We start from the raw sequence: 22,350 nt of genomic DNA on the forward strand, positions 1-22,350 counted from the left end.
GAGGAACAGGGTCTGAAGAAGCCTCCTTCCTTGCCTTTTGTTGGGGTCCAGCTCTCTTCTCCCTCCTCACCAAGCTGGAGAACAGCTCTTTTAGCTGCTTTCATTCCCATTCCGTCTGCCCCTATACCTTCCCCTGGTCCACATGCATTAAAGGAGAGTCTGTATGGAACGTGGGGTGAGCAGCATTTTCCTGGTCAAAGCCACGACAGCCGGGCAAGGCACGTGTACCTGCCAGTTGCCTCTTGTTCAGTGCCTATTTCTGATCATCTTGTCCACGCTGGAGTCAGAGCTGGACTGTGCCCATCTGTTGCTGGAAAGGTTTCCCTCCTGGGCCTCATTCTGCTGGTGCTTTCATCTTCCTCCCACCTCCTTCTGCAGCAGGTCTATGAAGCCCACGTGCCCATGCGAGGCCCTGAAACTAGGTGTGGCTTCCTGCCTTGCCTGAATCAGCCTCTGAGAATCTGAATTATTTAAAGTTACCTGGTGCTTCTGTGGAACCACCTGGGCTGGGATTCAGCCAAAAGAAAACAGCCAGGGATAAGGAACACTGCTTGTCATGTTGGCATGGTCATTTGGTGACTGGGGGTAAGTTCATTCCTTCTTGTGTTTTTATCTTGGTGAAATGGGAATTAAAGTTACAATCTTTTCCACTTGTGAGGAATTTTCAGACCTGAAATTGTGCCATTTGGGCTTTGGCAAGCAAGGGATGCTAAGACTTGAAGAGTATCATTGGTAGGCGTTGAGGGTGGTAGTTCTCGCCAGCCTGGCTGTGTGGTTTGCCTCTGGGCAAAGCATTATTTTGCAGCTCTAAGCTTTGAGGTGTATCCTCAGAGCCCCTTTCCTGGCCTGGAGGCTTTCCTGAGTCACCATTTGCACAGACTTTTATTAAGTTCAAACAATGCTTCCACACCCACTGTCCGTGGACCACGCCATGTGGTGGCAGTGCCCGCGTTCGTCTATTACCTTTATTTACATCTGAGGAAATCCAATTCCCAAAGAGGTAAATTGAGGATCTCCTTTGTTTTATTCCTTGGCACCCCCACACTCCTCAGACACAGCCTCTCCTGGAGTAGGAGAGACCGGTTATCTTGTAGGGCAGACCCATGGTGGGTGGGGCTGGGAGAAGGGAACTCACCAACTGGCCTGCTGCTGGCTTGTATCTTTAAACTTTGTTTTGTTTTTCTCCCCAGTTCTTTCCCTGGTGTAACAACTAACCAGAGGATTGTTTTTTGATTGCGTACGTAATGCATAGTGTGGCCTCTCTTCTCCCAGGAGTCGGAGAGGGCTCCCTCCTCTAGTTTCCACCTGAGGAGAGAGTGGACTTTCAAACCAACCCTTCCAGCCTCATCCTGGTGCGCCTCCCCCTTCCTGAGCAAATGCGCAAAACCAAACTATTCTAGGCAGGGACTAGTCAGATGAGAGCCTGGTGGGTCCAGCTTCCACCCCCATTAGGAGAGTGTGAACCAAATGTGTTTCCAAGGCGACTCTGCCTTCGGCCCCATGCCTCCTCAGGTCCTCTGCTGCTGAGGCCGTACACAGCTGTGGAGAGAAGACTGGAGTCTCTACACTTAAATTCTGGGAGGTATCATCTTTCCCATGACCAAGCCCTTTCTTATTGGAGGTTGGAGGTAGTGCATATCCCCAGAGAGCTGTCCCTCTGGCCAACCTGAGGTGGCCCATCTCCACCACCTGCCAAGCCTCAGCAGCTGGTCCCATAGTCCCTTGGCAAACACTTAAGAGTTAGCAGGCAGCTCAGGTCGGGGCCATTTGGTTGGGTCTTTGTTATGACCACCTCCTCTTGTCACCACTGCCCTCCAGAGTGGTGGTCAAGAGGTCAGATACTGGCAGATAGGGGTGACAAGATTTCGACCTCTCCATGTTCAGGGCTCCAAGAAATGCCACCTGCATCTGAAAGTCCAACACAAATCAGTCATGTGCCTAAATGAGGCTGGGACATGCTGAGAGCCTGGAAGAAACAGGGCAGCAGGAAATGAGGTACCCCCCCCCCCCACACCATACACTGTAAGTTGGGTCTGGATCCTCCCAGAAGTCTATGATGATATTTACCTGTCAATTCTAAGCAGTGTCCACAGTGAGCCTGCTGAACTCATGATGGACTCTGGTCCCAGCACTGACCCCCCCTCATTTGTACACCAGCAATCCAGGGGTCCCACTGTGAATGAGCCATATCACTGTAGTCTACCCACAGACCCTGACTGGGTATTTTAGCTGGACTTGAATGTGTACAGTATAATGTTGCCTTTTGGTAAAGGTGTACAATCCACATTAGTCACAGATTCTGGTTACCTTTACCGAAGGGGTTTTTTGGGGGTATCATTTAAATTGGACTTAAATGAGCCTGTAAGGAACAAAACTGCCTCTCTGTAAAATACAGTCTGAGACATTCATGGATTCCAACAGACCGCCTCCCTTCCTGGCTGCCATGCTTTACCACCATACCCCTGGAAGTGAGGGAGTCTTGCTGGTTAGCACAGGACTTAGTGGGAATCGGCTGGAATGAGGAGGCAATACCCCACCTCTTCTTACAAGTTCAGGTGTTACTCTCAGCTGAATGGAAGGAGAGCAGAGGAAAGAAGGGTACATGTGAAAACTAAGGCTGTGAGGACTAAGAGCTATTTCTGTGCAAGTCTGGTTGCCATGGTTGGGCTAGTCTTAAACATGGGAAGGGGCCTGGACCTGGAGCAGGGGTGATGGGTGGAACCATAGGTGTTCTCCAGACCGGTGGCTGTAACCACCATGGATTCCATGCTGAGACTGTGGGCAACTGTGCTGAGGAGCGATTTCAGATCCCTGTTGCTATGCTTTCCTGAAATAACCTTTCCTCCTAGGGGAATACTCCTCCTTCCTCCTCTGTCCCTGGGGGACTGCTGGGAACCAGGATGGGAGGAACAGATGCCGGCCTGCGGGGCTCAAGCTGGCTGTGTGAAGGGGAAGGGTTCATTTACAGCCAGCAGGAAAGATCTCCTAGGTTGGGGTTAACAAGAGCAGAGTGGCTCAGGCAGGCTGAGGGGGATAGTCTGGGACCCCAGAAGTTTCACGACGACTGCAGGGGCTTCAGGTTTTCCCGTTGGCTGGTTTGGGGCTCCCCTCACTTCTAGCCAGCTTCTTCCTGGAGCCACCGAGGCTGGCACTGGTGTGGGGGGGGGGGGGGCGGGGGCTGCAGCCCCGGCATCCAGAGGAAAGGAGACAAGGCTTCCATGTGGTTTCTGCCCGGCCCGTGCAACCGGAGCCGGGGAGCTTTTATTCATTTCAGGAAAAAAGTGAGCACGGCGATGAGGGGTGTAAAAGTGAGAGAAGAGGGAGCAATACTGACACGGAAAGAGCAGGAAGGACAAAGTCTGGTCCCACAGGCAGCCCAACACAAAGCTTGAGGGAGGGGTGGCCCCCATCACCAGCCCCCTGGGCCAAGCACACCCGAGAGAAAGGGGAACTTGGGACTCAGGAGCACCAGGATGTGGCAAGGGGGTCAACACTGATGGGCTTGCAGCTAGCACCACAGCAGACTGCCCGGCCTGGGGCGGGCCCCCTCCCACACTTCAGCTGGTTCCTCAGCGGGAGCGAACAGAGTCTTCAGCACAGGGGTGCTCGGGCACAAAGAACACAGTATGCTGGCCTGCCTTGCACGTGCCTGCAGTTCAAGGCCAGAGGATGGGCCTGGGGATGTTGGTGCATCGAAGCCAGAAAGACACTCAGGCAGGAGACCCAGGTGCACATGGACACACGGGCCTCTGGGCATGCTGCTGACCAAAACTGGACCCCATCTCAGAGCCAGAAGGTCGAGTTTGAGATGGAAGGAATTGGGGCGTGTGCTGACAGTGAGGGCCAGAAAACAGACACAGCTGGCTTATGGCCCTTTCTGCTCCTCGGGACCCCGGCTCCAGGCTTTGTGACTCCCCGGCCAGGGGGCTGCTACCCTCCCCACGTGTCCACGCCCAGGAAGGATGAGGTCTGGCATGATGGGTGAGGCGAACATGACTGTGTTGAGGCCATGGGAGGGAGAGGACTGGCAGTTGGGTGGGCAGGAAGGCTCTCTAAACCCAGCTTCCCAGTGTTGGGAGCTGGCACTGAGCACGAGGAGGCGGGCTTTGGGGAGCACTCACTGCCACCCCTACCCTTCATTAAGCAGCTTTTTCTGACCTCACCTTGGGGCCTCCTCGGTCAGCAGCCCCCCCACTCCTGGGGGCAGAGGAGCCCCCACTGAGTGCTGGAAGGCAGTCCTGAGTCAGGAGCCAGGCCCCTGTTCCTCACAGGAAGTAAGATGAGGTGAAACCAAGGATGGTGACTTAAGGCCCCAAAGTCCCTTCCTCTGCCTCTCCAGAAGGGAGCAGTCAGGCCAGCCCCGGGGAGCGGAGCCTGTGTAAACACGCTCAGGAGGGGAGGAGGGCTTGCTACATAGGAGAAATGTTAAAAATAAATTAAAAAGCACCGCTGTATCCTGTGGTGGCCTTCACAGGCCCTAGGTCTCAGCGAGGAGAGGGTGTGCTGGGGGCTCCCAGCTCAGGGTGATCAGCTCCCTCCTGCAGGCAGCAACAGGGGTGGGCCTCATTCCACTTCCTTCTCCCAGACCACTGTGGGAAGGAGCCTGCGGCCTGAGCAGTTTCTTCCCGTCTCCCTGACCCCAACCCCCTTGCATCCGTCTTCCCTCAAGCCGTGGGGATCTACAGGGGTGACTGAGTCCCCTCCCCTGCTGATGAGTGGCTTGCACGAGGCACCCACATGGAGACCCAGGAAAGGCCTTGTTCGTTTTCAGCAGCACACCTCCCCAAGTGAGCCATCTCTGCCTCAGGCCAATGTGGGGAACGTGGGGACCACCACCCCATGACCTGAGAACCAGGATGGGATGGGATGGTGAGTCAGGGGTCACAACAGCTCTGGAATTGGCCTGGCTGGGGTACAGTCCAAGGGCACGTTAGGTGCCTCCGCAGGGCCTGGTGAACCCTGAGGAACCCGAGGGACTGCCCAGCTGGCTTCCTGCTGGTGTGAAGAGCTGCCAGCCTCTGGTGCTTCCCTGACGGGCACTCGCATTAGCAAAAGCATCCTATCTCACTCCCTCCCTCTTTTCTCCAGTTCCCTCACCCCATCCATCTCCCTGGTCTCCACTCCACTCCTGCTGGGGACCCTAGTGGGTCTCTGGTCTGCAAGGAGAGTAAGGAAGATAGACATGGGCCAGCTGCCCTCCCTGTGAGCAGCTTCCGTGGCAAGGACCCTGCCCTGGCCCAGCCTGCCCTGGGAAGCCTAGAACTTTCACAATTTCCACCTCAAAGCCTCTCAGTGGACTTCTACCCAGCACAAGCGCTCTCTACCTCATATTACAAACTGGTATCCTCGTTCATGTTAGGTTTTTAAGTTTTCTGAACTGATTGCCAACATTTGAAAGTCAGGATATTTCATGCAAAAATCCAGAGTTCTGGCTTCTGGGGAAAAAAAAAAAATCAGACTATCTGGCGAGGTAGGGCCCCTCTCTGAGAACAGCGCAGCAGGAGTAGCCGCTTCAGCCGCCACAGTGACCACCCAGCCCTGCAGCCCCCTCTCTGAACCCCCTCCTGGCCCTGAGGGCGTGTGAGCTTACCATTCTGGTTCTGATCCTCCCTTTTCCAGGGCCCAGGCCCTGGCTGAATCACAGCCTCTTGGTGAAAAGAAACCTTACCGGTCATCATACCCAGCTGCCCTTCCATCACCTGAATCCGCTCTACAGCTTCCCGACAAGTAGCCGGGCAGGCTTTGCTTGGACACTGCCAGCAGCAGAGAACTCACTATTCCCCACGCAGCCTGATTCTCAACTTTCCCCACATCCTTCTCTCACTTACACTCCCCTGTCCCCAGGCTCTGCTCCTCTGTGTGGCCAGCTGCACACTTGTCCCACCACCGCCTTGTTGCTTCAGCCTCTAGAACCTTCTCCCAACCCTGCCAACTTCTTTCCACTTCTCACTTGCCCGCCAGGTATCTCACACTGGACAGGCAGGCTGTGCAGACTCCCAGCTGTTCAGATTCTTCCCTGACAAGCCGTGATCATCACTGGTACCCCCAAACCTAGATGGGCTGCTGAATGAGAGGACACAGGCCTGAGGCACAGGCATCCTGATCGGGTCTTCTTTTCACAGCAAGGACTGAGGTAACAGAAAGGGGGGAGTTGCAGTGCCTCCACCCAACCCTTGGGGACTGCCAGGGGATAGCCCTCGGCCTGGGTGTCCCACTCTCTCCCCAGCCACAGTTCCTGGACCCACCAGGTCGGCTCAGTCCCTACAGTCACACTGAGCGCAGTGCAGTTCTGGGCCCTTGGCAAAGCCCAGCCCCTCTGCAGGGAGCCCCCTCCCCCCCCCCTCCCAGCTCAAGCAACAGGCAGAGCTGGACTAAGCCAGGAGACCAGGTAGGGGCCTGGGATCTCTCCCTCCAGAGGTCCCTCCTGGGCTCTCCTACAGCCCGCACAGCACTGTCCATGGGCCACAAGGGCACGAGGGCTCTCCTGGGCCCTGGGCTCTGCTCTTGGGGCACATGTGGCCTTGTGCCGAGTTCCTGATACTGGCTACACAGCCCTTTCCCAGGATGATTTCTACCCTGCTTCCCGTTCCCTGGGTCAAGATTCTGCCACAGCAGGCAGAACTGGAGGAACACCTCCATCCCTCCTGCCGCAGGCTAAGTGGGGCTTGGAGATTTCCCACAGACTGGATGGATCCAAGTCCCAGAGAGACACCAGCAGAGCCAGCAACCCCTCCTTGCCCAGCCTTGCGGGACTTTGATCTCCTAAGCACTGGCCTTCTGGCGATGGGCAGATCCATTAGTTTTTTCAGCTTTCCCAAACACTTTAAACTTCAGTTATTGGGTTAAAAACTCCAAAGAAAATACTAACTGCTTCTTGGCCCAAAGTTAGGGGTCTTGGCCCAGTGAGAGGGGCAGCAGCTTGGGAGGCTGAGCTGAGACAGGCTCTTCCTGCTGCCTCTTGCCCTGCCCCCCCATCACCAGCCCCTCCCTCCCCACGAACGAGGCTGGTTCTGGCAGATGGATGCCGGCCCCCAGTAGTGGCAAGGCTGGGTTACTGGCCCATGCCTCACACCCGAATCTGGTAACCATTGAGGTCTGGCATGGCTTTGGGCTCAGAAGGCTTCTTCTCACCCGACGGCCTGCAGAGAAAAGAGAATGGAGAAGGGGTAGGGATGAGTGGCTTGGCAGGGAGGTGGGGGAGGAGGGAACAAAGAGTGGCTGCTTCTGGGAGCTCCCCCTCCAATCTTGAAGGTGCCGTAGAGGCAGCAGCGAAGTCCATGTGGGAGTGTGCTCCTGGAACCCATGCTGCGTGTGGTCCCCACACTCTCTTACAGGGTCCTGCTCTTTGCTGGAGGCCCCCTCCTCGGCAGCTGGCAGGAACAGCTCAACTGTGTAGCCCTCTGCACTGGGAAGCGGTTCCCTACCAAAGCCTCCCGGGTGGAAAGGAATGACACTGCCCACAGGAGGCCTGCTTATGCTCCTTAATCATCCGGGAATGATAATGACATTAGAGCAAGAGCCAGATCTACCAGTAGGAGAGAGAGGAGAGGAGGCGGCCTGGTATTTTAATGGGATGTTTCTGCCATCTAGATGGAGGCAAACACCAGAGCTGCAGGGCAAAAGTTAGGCTTAAAACCATCCACCAGCTGCTATCTGATGTTAACCTTTCCCTGGGAGAACTCATTGTCTGGTGGGAGCCCACCCATCACCACCTCCGTCCCACCTAACCCTAACCCTAACCCACAGGGTAGCCAGTGGGCCACTGGGTGTGGTTTTCCCCGGGGGGGAAATGGGACAGCAATCCACCAACCCACATCCTCTGGGGAGGAGAGACAAAAAAGGGAAGGGTGAGAAAAGGGTGAGAGAGAGACAGGGATCTAGAAGATGGGAGGGAAAAGCTGCCTTCAGGCTCCCCCAGGCACCACCCCATCACCCCATCCCTCACCGCCTTTCACTGCGGCTGTTCCTGCGGTGGGGGCTGGACTGGCCCCGCTGCGGGGATGAAACGTCCTTCTTCCGGTCCTTGGTGGGGGAGGGAGGGCCGGTCCCTTTGCCAATCTGTGGAGTAAGAAACAAAGACACACTTAGGGCTTCCTGGAGCCCCTCCTTTCCTGAGGCTGCCCTGTTTCCCAGGGGTCATCCCAAACCTGTTTCCTAGGAACTAAAGCTGCTGGGGTAAGGGTTCCCCAGCTGGGCAGCTTGCACTTAGGGGGAAGACACTGAGCTTTGTGATACTGTAAGAAGCCCTGGAGAAAAGGGCCATTTACCCATGCCCAGTGCAACAGCTGGGGAAGCAGCCTCTGCGTTCTGGGCTGGGAACCTACCAGTCCCAGGGGGGACACTGGTAATCTCAAGCCACACGGAAGCTCAGACTGGCAGTTATGCATGATTAAGAAAAATGAGAAAAGCAAATGAAACATCTTTCATATGACATGATCAGCTTGACCTGAATTTTTGAAACATGGGGTATATGATGGGGATGCTGGAGAGGGGCAAATAAGGTGGGAAGTCCTTAGCACCAAACAGATTGGGAATCACAATGCCAAAGAACAGGAAACTCTTAGGGCACCAGGGTGGCTCAGTGGGTTAAAGCCTCTGCCTTTGGTTCAAGTCATGATCCCAGGATCCTTGGATCAAGCCCCACATTGGGAATCTCTGCTCAGCAGGGAGCCTGCTTCCTTCTCTCTCTCTACCTACTTGTGCTCTCTGTCAAATAAATAAATAAAAATCTTTAAAAAAAAAAAAAAGAATAGGAAACTCTTGGCTCCGATTCTAGGTCCAACCTGCTCCCTTGAAGACCTAGTAGGGCTCCAGCAACAGGAGCCGCTGGAGGAGGGGGAGGGGGCAGCTCCCCACCCCCCCACCTGGTGCCGCACTGACCTTGAGCCGCATGTCGCGGGCGTGGCGCTCCAGCTCCTTGCGGAAGTCCTCGCGGCCCAGCCTCTCCACGTCCAGCACCGAGTGCTTCCACTCAATCTGCTCCACGCTGTGCGGGTCATGGGACACGCACTGGCCCAGCTTCACCTTCTTGAGCACGTGCCAGCAGCGGCCGTAGGCGGCCTCGTAGTCCAGCACGAGATCGCTGAGCGTGCGGAAGGCCGGCGGCTTGTACATCAGATCCTCGCGCCGGCTCATGCCCAGCGCCCCGTAGCGGCCGCCGAAGTTCACTCCCAGCACTATGTGGCGGAAGTAGTTCCCTGAGAAGTAGGTCTTGAAGCTGATGGGGAAGCGCTCCAGGGTGGGCATGCTGTTGGTGAGGTAACTGGGCCCGCCAGCCCAGCTAAGGAAACAGCCAGCAGAGGCGCAGGAGCCACCCCCCCCCCCCCCCAGCAACCTGACCCCGACCCCGACCCCGGGACCCACAGCCCAGGGGGCCCTCCACCCTGGCTCCCGAGGGCGACCCCTGTCCTCCTGCCCGGAGCCTGGCATGCAGTAGATGCTCAATAAAGTAACCTGTAGGGTCAGGGCTCTCAGTCATTCAAGGCCGCTAGGATGTCAAGGGGGGGCTCACGAACTATTAGTAGCTAACAGTGAGTTCCCTGCTGCAAACTGCAGGGCTCCCCAGAGCTCTGGTGGCTGAAGGAGGGCTGAGGAGGCCCCTGCCACACCACTGTCTCCCTCCTCCTGTCAGCCGCACACATTTCCCCCCACCCCCCCCCACTCGCTCTCACACACATTCTCTCACATTCCCTCTCTCTCTCACACTTCCTCCCCCACGCAGACGGTTCTGTTCTCTCTCTCTCGCTGCTGCTCCCCAGTCCATACGTGCTTGCCCACTGCCCTCAAACAGCCAAGCTCCCGGGGCCCAGGAGGCCAGCACGGCCTGAGCCAGCTGCCCACTCTGGCCTCTCACCCCGCCCGCCGCACTCATTCAGTCTCTCCGTCCTTCGTTTCCCGCCCAGGACCTTCTGCTCAGCTCTTCCCTTCGACCAGAGGCCCGTCTCCTACCCACCTTAGCCTGCCCCTCTCCTGCCTTAGGCCCAGTGGTCATGGCTGACCTCGCCTTCTCATGCGAGTGGGCTTTTCTGTTTCTTTCCTCCATGACACGCTCACCACAAACGCTAATGATTTGACTTTTGTCTGCTGGCTTATCTTTGTGTCCCCCGCTAGAACGCAAACTTCTGAGAGCAGGGATCTTTTTTTTTTTTTTTAAAATATTTTATTTATTTATCTGACAGAGAGAAATCACAAGCAGGCAGAGAGGCAGGCAGTGAGAGAAGAAGGGAAGCAGGCTCCCTGCCGAGCAGAGAGCCCGATGCGGGGCTCGATCCCAGGACCCTGAGATCATGACCTGAGCCGAAGGCAGCGGCTTAACCCACTGAGCCACCCAGGCGCCCCTGAGAGCAGGGATCTTGTCTGCCCACGTTTCTTGATGCCTTTCTGGGGCTCAGCCCAGAGCCAAGCACCCAGTAGTACTCCGTGAGCAAATGAGTCGAAGGAGATGAACCGGTAAGAGCTTGGAACAGGTGCCCCGGAGAGGCCCTGTGCCAAGTGTCCTCCACGCACTGTCTTGTTCGGTTTTCCTAATAACCTTGCAAGGCAGGAACAACCAGTGTGCCCTTTGACAGAGGAGGGCCCTGAGGGGCTAGCTTGGGGTCACACAGTAAGAGGCAGAGCTAGGATTCAGGTCCAGGTCCACCTGTCCCTACAGTCTGTGCTTTCAGTCACTATGGTACTTACTGAGCCCGACTCCATGTGAGGGCCTGAGGGTGCAGAGATGAACAAGGCAGGCACCCAGGGTGCCCCAAGGACAAGGCACAGGAGTAAACTCAGTACAGCACCCACCGTGTGCACGGCAAGCTGGGGGGCTGTGGCCGTCCTGTGGGGGCCAGAGGGAGGGGCCCCAGGCCAGATGAGAGCTGCTCTTGTCATCTTCCTGTCCAGGAGACCCCAGGTAAACTCTGAAAGGCCTCTGAGACTGTGGGATCCTGCCTGGGCCAGGTTCAGGTGAGCTCCGGAAGGAGGAAGCAGAGTCCCCCTCCTCTCCCTCCTACAGTGTGGGTGGAGCCTCCTGAAGACGACGATGTGGGGTCCCAAAGGGGGTGCGGCAACGGCCCCAAGTTTGCAGGCTGGCCTCAGGCGCATCCCCTCCAAGAACCCTTTGGACAGGGCCATGCTCTCAGGCTCTACTGAGCGGACCTGCTTGTCAGCAAACCACCACCACAGTGGAGTTAGCTCTGGGGGCCTCTGAGGGAGGGGGGCTAAGGAGGCGCCCCTGGGGTCTTGGTGTATAATTTAAGATAGGTGTGTCTATGAGGGGTTGGGGGGTTCCCCTTGGATCACAGTCTTCCTTGGAGAAGCTGTGCTCCTGGCCTGACTGTCATGTTCTCCTCCCCAGGGAGTGGAGTCCTCGTTCTGGTAGGCAGCTGGCCCCCGGCCCTCTCTGCAGCGCTAAGCCAGGCACCCATACCAGGGGTGGGGAGATAGAATACTTAAGGTACTATGGGAAGCAGGAGATGGGACGGCTGGGCAGGGATGAATCAAGACTGGCAAGACTGAGTGATGGGCACGTGGGATTCATTATATTGGTCCATTTTACAGGCTTAATATTTTCTGTCATGAAGCAAAACGAAAGGCTGTATCTAAGGCACAGACGAATTCGAGCAGAGAAAAGGCCATGAACACCTGTCTCCCTCCTGCTCTGACTCGGGGCTGGGCTGTCCCATCTCACTACCCTGGTGACCCAGCTATAGGCCTCAGTCTGCCCTTTGCATGGGGGTGACCCAGAAACTCTGCCTTTTTAAAGAGGCATTTTTGTTTCAAAGACCCCATCCATCATCTCCACGAATCAATGTGTCCTGGAAATGCCAACATTTGGGCATTCAAATAGCTTCTCCCAGACTGTCTGATTCTCAGAAATGGTACAACAGCCTTTGTGAGACAGTACGCCCAGATTGTGGGTTCAGAGAACACAGTCACGCTGTCTACAAGATTCAAAAAAGACCTGCCTAAGGGTGCAGGTGGCTCAGTCAGTTAAGAATCTGCCTTCAGCTCATATCAGGATCCCAGGAAGGGATAGAGCCTGGTGCTGAGAGCCCCCTGCTCAGGAGGGAGCCTGCTTCTCCCTCTCCCTCCTGTCACCACTCATGTTCTCTCTCACTCTCTCTCTCAGATAAATAAAATCGGGGGGGGGGGGGGGGGTGAAGATTGGCCTAATAAGCCTGGAAAGTGAGCAACTGAGGTGCTGGGAACTGAGTCCCCCAAGAGCTCCTTCACTTTGGGACCAAGTTCATGACTGCTGGGAGGGCCTCGGAGCTCATTCAGCCCTCCCCCTCCGGAGGAGGAAGCTGGAGCCCAGAGAGGCGAGCTCACCTGCCCCTAGTCTCTGAGGGCCAAGGAAGGATACATTCCCAGGATCACGGCTTCCAGGCATTTGATTGGCAGAGCCTCTTTGGTCATTTCCTTGGCCAGGTCCATCAGCCTGGGGGAAGGGAATCAGAACGATGATAAGGACACAGCCTCCAGTCCCTTCCAGTGGGGGAGGGTCAGCAGGAGGGAGCAGGTGGTCTAGAAGTGCTACAGGACAGAGAGCCCCAGTTCAGGCCCAGCATCCCCCCCAATCCCCAACCCAATCTGTCCTGAGCCTGAGGGGTGGGAGAAGAGGCAGGCACTAAAGATAAAGAAGGAGGCCCCATCCACCTTTCCTACCCTCCTTTCATTTCCTCCTCCCACCCCAGACTTCTCCCACTCCAAAGACTTCTGGGAGAGGGAAGCATGAACTGGGGGGGGGGGGGGGGGGGGCGTGCCCTGGTAGGCAGGTCTTTGACACCCACGGGGCTGGAGGCCTTCTATGAGGATGGTGTTTGTGGGGGCCAGTGGGAAAGCATGCCAAGGATGCTGGGACCTTGGCATTGCTCTTGTCCCTTTCAGAGCACAGTGAACACTCTTGACTCAACCATGGCTTCTCCAGAGAGCTTGTAATTGATTACAACTGCCCCCGCCGCAGCTGGCCAGCTGCCTGGAGCCTAGACACAGGCTCTCTCGGGCAGTTAGCCGTACAGTGACGACCCAGCCTGTTCCTGAACTTGCAATTCAGGCCACTTTGGGACAGACTATCCCTGAGGCCTGGTTCCTTCCTCATTAAGTGCTGCTCCCAGGCTGGGGAACGCAATCTGGCCACTGATTTTGCCCAGGAGGGTGCTGGATTCCTCCATCGTCCTGAGGCTGGAGCGGGGCCTCCAGCACCCAGCAGCCACAGGACAGTAAGAGCAAAGCTCTTGGGTTAGAGAGGCTGGATTCTACCCAGGGCTTTTTGGAGAAGGGGTAATTAAGACGGTTAGCAAACAGACCATTTTAAGTATTTTTTATAAGAAAGCAAACATGGACAGATTATATGTGGAGAAAGATGTCAAATTCACATAATTTTTAAAACACAGGGTTTTAGGGGTGCCTGGTGGCTCAGTTAAGTGGCTGCCTTCAGCTCAGGTCATTGGTCCTGGGATTGAGCCCGACAACAGGCTCCTTGCTCAGCAGAGAGCCTGCTTCGCCCTCTCCCTCTGCTTGCCAGTCTACCTACTTGGGCTCACTTGCTCTGTCTCTCTCTCTCATAAATAAATAAAGCAGGGGTTTAAACTTTGGGCTGAGCCCCCAGACCCAGCAGTGGCATTCATTCTTCACCCCTGTGCCTCTGGGGCTTCTTTGGGGTGAAAGCATCCAGGCGCCTACAAGGACTGGCGGAACGGGAAATGAGAGATTCAGTGCTCTCTCCTGTGGGGTCCCTGTTTCTCAGACACTGGGCCTTGTACTAAAGGACTAGAAGAGCATCTAATAAGGCAAATGGGCCAGCAGACAGGCCCCTGCAACAGGGAGTACGTGGACAGTTGCAGGGAAAGGAGAATGGGAGGCCTGGCTCTCTCCTGGTAAGCTCACCTCTTAATTTAAAAAAAAAGAGAGAGAGAAAGAGAGAGAGAAAGATGAGGCTAGACATCTCCCTGGGACACCCTCTGTCATCACCAAGGCAAGGTGGGGGCTGCGCATCACTCTCCCAGCTCAGCAAGGATCTTGAGGTTTCCTTTCCATCAAGGGAGCCCTGGATATTCATCCTGGGCAAGAGTTCCCCCTTTATGAACACCTCAGAGCCCCATGGTGGTATTTGCTCCCCCTCGCTGGCTCCCCTGGGAAGTGTCCCTGCCTGTCTCTCCCCAGGCACTCCAACCTGGCTGGGGGCACTGTTAGGCTGGGTGCTCCCCAAACTTACCCTGTCAGAGGTCTGCTCTTCTTAATTTCAAAGAACTGTGTCCCTGTGTGATTGTACCTGCGGGTACCAGTTAAGGGTTTCCTAGCTGGGTCTGGAAGAGCTGCATCCCTCTGCCCTCACCCCTACCCCAGACCCTGGGCCCAGCACTCCTGGGGTACAGACTGGATAAGAACCCCACAAAGTGCTGTCACAAGGCACTCGAGACTGGAATATTGGAAAGGAGGGGACACCAGGCCAGCCATGGCTGGGAGACGGAGCGCACAGCTCTCTGCAGCATGTCATTTTCCAACCAGCTGAGGAGCAATGTGCATGGACAGGAGGCTGGAGTGGGGGTCCCAGTGCAGCTTGACAGCCAGGAGCTGCTCCTGAGCCAACCGCCTTCCCCAGTTCGGGCTCCAATGTCCCCACTGGGACAATGGAAGGTCTGGACCTCATTTCCTGTATGAGTTTGTCTTTTCTCCTGCTCAGGCCCCAGGCCTGGTCTTTCCATCCCTGTCGCATCTGCAGCTGGAAAGGCCTAGGGAGAGGACTCAGGACACACAGCTCTGGGCAGGCACAGCGGGTGGAGAGGCCCAGAGCAGGGATACTGAGGAATCAGGCTTGCGGTGCGGGGGGTCAGGTCTTTCCATGCTAGGCAGCTGGCCTCTTACAAGGAAGAAAAAGGCAAAGAACCAGGAGAATGTTCCAAGATGTACAAGTTACTTCCTGGAGCATAACTCCCTTTTTCTCCTCCACTGGCCTCCGCCTATCCTTCTCAAACCAGCTGTTAAACAGCCCAAGGGAGCTTCCCATCTCTCCTCCTGCTGGTAGGGATGGCCAGCTGAGGAGGAGGTCTGTGACTGGGGGATCTAGGCTTGACGATCTTAACAGCGGGTCCCTCAAGAGACATTTACGTGTCACCCGGAGGAAGGGGAAGTGGGTGGTGGAGAGGCCGGAGCGGGTCCAGCCCTCCTCCGATAAAACCCTCACACGGCCCGGCTATGCTGACCACTGGACAGCCACAGAGACACCTGAGAACGGCACTCGGGTGTGGACTGTGGAACTGGGCGGCTCTGCTGATGCCTCTCCAGCCCTGTCTGAGGACGAGCCAGCCTTGGCCTTTGGACCAGCAAGCCAGCCAGAGCGTGGCCGTGACCCTGAACCTGGAAGGATACTGCAGCTCCCTGATGTAGCGCTGCACGGCTTCCAGGCGCTCAGGGACAGGCGTAGAGGGCGGGAACGTAGGCACACTCGGTATGGGAATCTAGGGGCAGAGAAAGAGCTCTGGTCAGAAGAGGGAGGCTCACCCTGGGGCTTCCAGCCCACCCTCCCGCCACCCAGGACTCGCCCCCAGGGAAGCCGCCACCTGGAGACAGATTCCCCCTTCCCTCCTGTACTGACCCTCTGTCCTTGGCAACTCCTTCCAGAGATTGTGGTCAAGCCCCCTCACCCCCCCACCCACCAAGGCCATTTCTCTCCCTCCTGGCACTTGACAGCGTTCCTTATTTGGAGCCTCTGTTGATGTTTAGATTTTATGCTTCTTCCATAATTTTAGAAAAACACAGGTTGCCCCCCCCCCCCCGCTTTGAATCTTACATATTCATTAACTTCTAGGCTTAACAAGAATGTCAGTATTGGGGTTGAGTTCATTTGCATTTGGGGTTTGCTCTGGTTCAAGTGTGGGATCAAAGTGGATCCACCTGGTGTCCCTTCCTGCCCCCCTGCCCCCCAGGGCCCTGCCTGAGCTGGGGGAGTGCTCCTTCCTTGAGGGTAAACACAGCCCAGTATCATGGCGTGTTGAAAGACACGGGCCTTCCAGCCGCAGCCCGAAATGCTGAGGTGGTCGCTGCCGGAGGAACAGGTTTGGGGACAGGTCTTGCCGGGGACCTACTTGCCATGGCCTAGCTGCTTTGGAGGGGTTTCATGGAGGCACAGGAGCCCCCTTCTCAGGCCAGGGGGCATGAATTCTAGCAGTTTGGCTGCGACAAGTCAGCGAGGCGGAGGTGGCCAAGAGGAGTGCCAGCTAGGGTTGTCTGGGGTTACAAAACACACTTCTTTAGGTAGAAGAACCGGACTTCCCAGACAAGGCCCACCTGTCTGGGCTCCCCCTCGGCCACCAGGACATCTTGCTGGGAAGTAGCCTCAGGCTCCTCACAGAGAGGTCTCCCCCTCCCCCCCATGCCTTCACCCCAACTTCCTCCCAGGGCACACAGAGACCACCCCGCAGGCTGGGGCTCCTGAGAGTCTCAGGCTGCATGGCTAGGGGTATGGGTGAGCCAAAGGGCAAAGCAGGAACCCTGTCTGTGTGAACTTGGCGTAGGGCTGGGGAGGGAGATGTTCTCCCTGTCATGAGATGCTGAGCCCACAGGGCACAGCCTTCTAAATTACAGGGCTACGATGTCTGGGGCTCTAATGTGGAGGGAGGTGACGTGCCAGTGATCACTGCACACTCACGTGTGGGTGCCACTGCTGGCAGGGGGACAAAGGACAGGCTCGGACAGACCGCTACTCACGCCAAAGAGTGAAGCGGCAGGAGGGAAGGCCCGGCTGGGAGAGTCCAGAGGAACAGTTCTGCATGAACTTCCTGTCTCTTCCTTGCTGGTCCCCTCTTTCCTGTCTGGGCAGTCCCGAGCAGCTGACACCTCTCTCTGGAGGAAGCTACTTCCCCTTTCACATCACACGGCTGCCCAAACTGACGTGGCCACTTACAGTCATCAGGGGGATAAAAGTCCCAAGATTGGGCATGCGGGGGGGCGGTCTCCCACTTCCTGCCTGACCACTGTGAGCCAGATGAGCTCCAGAACTCTCTGTGGGCCTGGCCTAGCCTTCCCCCTATCAGGATATGGGGGGAGGGGGAAGAGGGAGAGTTACTGGAAGAATTCCTTTGCGGTGTACCATGAAGAGCAGGGCGCCTGACCTCCTCAGGAGGAAGGTCTCCAAGAGGCAAGTGGGTCATCCCCTTCTCGAGTGAGGCCATCCATGGGCTGCCAGGGGTTTTGGATAGAGACTGAAAAGATGCCCTCCCTTGAGCCACTCTGAACAAGGAGGGAGCTCCAGTCAGAGGGTCCCTCACCGACGCTTACCAGAGCCAGCCTTGGGTCAGGGCATCGCCTGCCCTCACAGAGAACCTAGGGATTGGTTACTCTGGGAGAAGGAAATGACTCCAGGAGAGGCAGAGAAAAATGTGGGATTCACAAGTGGGGCCTCAAAGGCCCCCACCACTGAGGCTTAGCTGGAAGGAGCTGTGTGGCCACCTGCATGACTCACATTACGTGTGTTAACCAGTGTAGACAGCGCCGACGCCATTCTGAACGTTCCCATACACACTCATTTGCTCAAAAACACAGACACACAGAATTCTGTACATCCAAATGGCCAGGCCCGCTTTAGGACAGGAGCCTGGATTTGCTCCCTGAAATCCACCTGTAAAGCAGGAGCCAGGAAGTCTCAAGGGGTAGTTAAGTGAGGTATGTGGCAGTGAGTGGTATCTGCTACCCAGATCACTTCCGGGACGACGACTCCTCCACTACCAAGGCCAAAGGTTACCCTAGCTCCATGACCCCCTGAAGTCCTGAACTCTACCTGAACTCCTGGTGGAGCCCATTTCAACCAGCACAACAGGGAAGATTCTGGGAGGCGGAACAGCCCACAGATGAAGGCATGGGCAAGAAGTTGGAGGGCCTAGAGGCTGGTAGACCAGACCATCACGATCCAAATCCCAGCTCTGCCATTTCCCATCTGGCATCAAGTTCCTGAACCTCTCTCAGTGCCTCAGAGGCCTCATGTGTGAAATGGGCACTGTAACAGAACCAACCTCACAGCCTAAAGGAGATGCTGCACGTCGAGGCCTTAGAACAGGGACTGGCACATGGCCAAGGTTCGATTCCTGTCCAGCGTCACTACCGTGTGGGCCAAAGTGACTGGTCAGCACATGCTGATGCTGGCCGTGTTACTTCTTTGGAGATGTCCAGATTCCCATTCTGCAGGAGCTCCGCGGCCAGAGCCACGGTCAAGAAGACCTTCAGCAGCTGGCGCTGGGAGGAGGGGCCGCTGAGCATTTAAAGGTGGTAGCAGCTTGGAACATCAAGGAGAGATTCTTAGGTAAGGACACACGGTGTGCCTGCACCTGACATCCTTTTAGAAGTGGGCTGTCCTTCAACGGACTGTATCATCCTCTAAAGGCTGTTCCCCCAAAGCACCGGAGGGGGTGGTGGCTGCTGCACCCCCGGGCTGTGCTCCATTTGCGGGGTACACATACTCTGTGCTCACCTTTTCACACGCTCCACTTTAACAATTCCTCCCGAAATCCCTCGGACACCGCTGTGGTGACTGCCCCCATTTTACAGCTGAGGACACTGAGGCACAAGGAGGCTGCGTGCCTTCCTTACATAAAAACAGTTATGAGAGAATCAGGATTTGCATATGCTGGATTTTTCTGCCCAGCTGTTTGTATCACACTACTACACTGGGGGGCGGGGGGGCTCCCAGGCTGAGCCAAAGGGCAGGGGCTGCACTGGGAGCAAAAAGTGGGAAGGCAGGCGGGCCAAGAGGTGGTGCGGACTGTGGCCCCTTGGGGGAGGGAGAAAGAGTCCTCGGGGCCAGCTGCCAGCTGCTATGTGGGATCACAGATTCTCTGTTCCCGGATGGTCTCATTTTCTGAAAAGGTGCCCAAAATCTGGATCTTTATATGAAATCTCCCAATTCAACATTTTGGCTCCAGTGATCTTTTAAAACAGTACGCCACCCCAACAAAATAGCTCTTGGGCCCGCCATGATGTGAGAGAGGGCCTCTCCGCTACCTCCAGGGCCACTGCCACTTGGGGAGGGGCCAGCCCAGGGGTCGGTTATCTCTGCTGCTGGCACCAACCCCCAGTGCTTCCCAGACTCTAGGGCTCCTTTCTATTCTGGGCTAAGGTCCAAGAGGAACCTCATAGGGATGTGCAGCTTCTCTGTCTGACCTTTGTCTCGTGGTGTAAGGAGGGCGAGACTGGAATTTTTCCAGGCTGCTCACAAAACCCCTGCCACTCCACGGGACGGTCAGTCACAACATCCCCTCCACACCCGGCCAGGAGCTTCCTTCCTTCATGGGGGTCCTTCCTAGACACGAAGGCTGAAGATGGCAAGATGACATTACAGACCAGTCGCTAACGAATTTGCGGATTTTTTTAGTCTTTGGGAGTGGTAACAGTTTTGCAGGGAACCATTCACACTCTCCCACAGCCCGATTTAGACATAAGCAAGGTGGTTGGGGAGCTGTCTGCCAACCCCCTGCTTGCTGCTGTGGGAGAAATGTTGGGCTCTGGTCCTCCTGGAGCTGACCCCGTGGGAAATCTAGCCTCCCCTCCTGACGGAAGATGTGCAGAGAGGTAACAAACATCCGCTAACAACCACCGGCTTCAGACTACTGTCTGTTAAATGCTTTGACACATAGTCTCTCACTGAATTTTCTCCACAGTCCACTCCATCGCACAGGTGAGAAAACTGGCTCACACAGGTTGAGGGTCTGCTTGAGTTCACACGGGGAGACGGGCGATCAAAACCAACATTCATATCCTTTGATGCAATGCTTCCTTTCCAGGAATTTATGCCAAGGAAATAATCAGAGACGGACCCCCAAATGTATGTTTTAGAATGTTCACCTCCGTGTTCATCTTAAGAATCAAATATTAGAAACAACGTCCAATCATAGGGGATTAGCCTCATAAGTTCCAAGTTTCTACATAGGACAATAATGTAGCCATACAAAATTAATGCACATTTTACCTCCCCTGGAAATATGAGGGTGTTGCTCAGCCTTCAACCTCTGAATTCCGTTTTCCCAGAAGACAGTTTCTGATGGCTCTACCAATAACTTGGTAAGAATGAAACAAAACAGGCAGTCTCCATGTCTATTCTATGTGAAGGGCCGCTGTCCCTAGCTCCCTACTCACCTGAGGAGGCACAACTAAGCACTGGGCTCTGACCTTTGCCCCAAGTGCTTTTCTTTGGGCATTTCTGCATCAGGGAGAGTGTTTCCTTAGTCTCAACTGTAATGCTAAAAAACGCAAAACCTGTGCATGTGAAAACAGCAAGCACTCTTTCACCCAGCAAATACATGCCCGTGCCTGTCCTGTGCCAGGTGCACAGAAGGCCCTGGAAAGACAAAGATGAATGAGACACAGCCTGAGCCTTCATGGGGAACACAACTGAAGGACAGTCATCCCGGCGCCAGCTCTACACGGAAAGATGATTGAACTTTACTCCTCTCCACAGGCCCTTTTCGGACAGTCCTCGCCTCCAGCAGAGCAGAGGACATGGAACCCGGAGACCTGTGGTCTTGAGTCCTGGCTCTGTGGTCACTTACTAGCTGTCGGACCCTGAGTTCCTACCTGAGTTCCTATCTGTAAAAATGGGACCTCAAAGCCCACTTGTTCTGCAAGGCTGTCAGGGAACTCAGCGGGATGGGGCATGAAAATATTTTCTCAATATCTGAAGCCCCGTATCCTCCTTAGTCCTTCATTACCTCTCTGCCCACAGTTCACTGGCTCAGCAAATAAGATGTAAGCCACACTGGTGCATTTGTTAATCTGCTGCCCTGCCCACAAAGCATGGGTATTTAAAAAGAGACGGCTGGCTCAGTCAGAAGAGCATGCGACTTTTGATCTCGGGGTCATGAGTTCGAGCCCCACTGGGTTGTAGAGATTACTTAAATAAATAAACTTAAAAAAAAAAGAGAGAGAGATGGAAGAGCGCCTGCTGGAAACAGGGTATGCGGACCTCACAGAACCTCAGTGGCAGAAGAAAGAAAATTCTTCTGGACAGGTACAACCTATCTGTGTTTTCAAAGTGTCACCATGCCAGCGGTCCCCTACCCCACAAAGGAAAGCGTGGTTTTATTTTCCCAGCCCCAACATGACTAAAAGCCTGGAAAGCAACCCCCTCCCCCAAGCCACACACATACCCATCCCTCACCTTGGGCAGGTCTGTGGCCCCACGTATCCGCTGGGCCACCTTCTCTCCATCGGGGTGGATCTTGGCCACGTGCTTCCACATCCTTTCCCAGGTGGCCTCGTCCACAGGCAGCCCACCCCGGTTGACAAAGAAGGGGATGCCTCCATCTCGCAGGTCCTCTTCCCCTTCCTCTTCTGGCTCATCATCTCTCTGGGCTGAGGCCCCTTCGCTGGTCTCCAGACGTCTGACCCCAGAGGGGGTGACGGAGGCAGTGGGGGCAGCGCCGCTGCTGCCACCCCCCGCCACTTTCTTCCCCCCGGGCATCCCCAAATCCTTGATGGGGGTGGGAGGCAGGAAAAAATAGGTGGCTCACAGGGGGCCTCCCACACACCAGCTGCAGAGATAACACATGGCCAAACAGAGCGTAAGGCGCCTTTAAGAAACCAGGGCGTGGCTCCTGTACAATAAAATACTACTCGATAAGAAAAAAAAAAAAAAATCAGTGCCTCAACGTGAAGTAGGGGATAGAGAGGTGGTTGTCTGGGGTCAGCCTTAGAGGCTTTGTTCTTTTTGTGAAACGGAATAAAGAGAACACACCCCAAGTTGGCAGCCTTCACAAAGCTCCCCCATTTGACAGCGAGAACAATGACGGCAGCAGTCTGGGCTTGCAGAGAGAAAAGTCGGAGGGAAACTGAGGCCAGACAGCTCCGACCTGCGGCCACAGAGGGTCAAGGCACCGGTGCTCAGGCCCACCGGGCTCCCCAAGTCCCAGTTTTGGAGACAACAGATTTCTCTGCAAAATATCGCACGCTCAAGGCAGCGTGCGCTCCGGGGGGTGCCGAGGCGACTCCTGGCCGCATCAGCTCGGAGCCGGGACCCCCGAACCCGAGGGTGGCGAGGAGGCGCGATTTCTTCGACGCGACGAGCTGGGGAGCCAAGACTCGCAGCTGGCGGGGCGCGGGGAGGGGGCGCGCGCCGACCGCTCATTCCACGCCCGCGGCCAACTCCCCGCACAAAGTGGGCTTTGTCTCGGCCCCCGTCCCCTCACCCCCGGGAAACAGCAGCGCAGCTCCCAGAGGGGGAAGGGCGCGGCGGGGAGCGCCAAGGCCCCGCCGGTCCCCAGCCGGGCGCGTCTCAGCGGGCGGACAGCGGGCACTCGGCGCCGCTCAGCGCCAGCCGAGCCATCGCGGGGCGCGGGTCCCGTTCCCGGGCCCGGGGTTCAGCGGGGCCGACTCGGGCGGCGC

General features: G+C 56.0%; 1 protein-coding gene across 1 annotated transcript; it reads right to left on the reverse strand.

Annotated features, from left to right (window-relative positions):
* Positions 1–3,221: 3,221 nt before the first annotated feature.
* VASH1 (vasohibin 1) lies at positions 3,222–21,430 on the reverse strand. The gene is made up of 7 exons (XM_046008805.1): positions 21,128–21,430; positions 15,352–15,440; positions 14,198–14,254; positions 12,347–12,421; positions 8,881–9,262; positions 7,946–8,058; positions 3,222–7,139 (listed from the first exon to the last, which is right to left on the reverse strand). Exons 1-7 carry the CDS (start codon positions 21,428–21,430, stop codon positions 7,067–7,069), a joined length of 1,092 nt encoding a protein of 363 aa, XP_045864761.1. The 3' UTR covers positions 3,222–7,066.
* Positions 21,431–22,350: the final 920 nt, after the last annotated feature.

This window comes from Meles meles, chromosome 6 (assembly GCF_922984935.1).
Source record: "Meles meles chromosome 6, mMelMel3.1 paternal haplotype, whole genome shotgun sequence".
Taxonomy (NCBI): Eukaryota; Metazoa; Chordata; class Mammalia; order Carnivora; family Mustelidae; genus Meles; species Meles meles.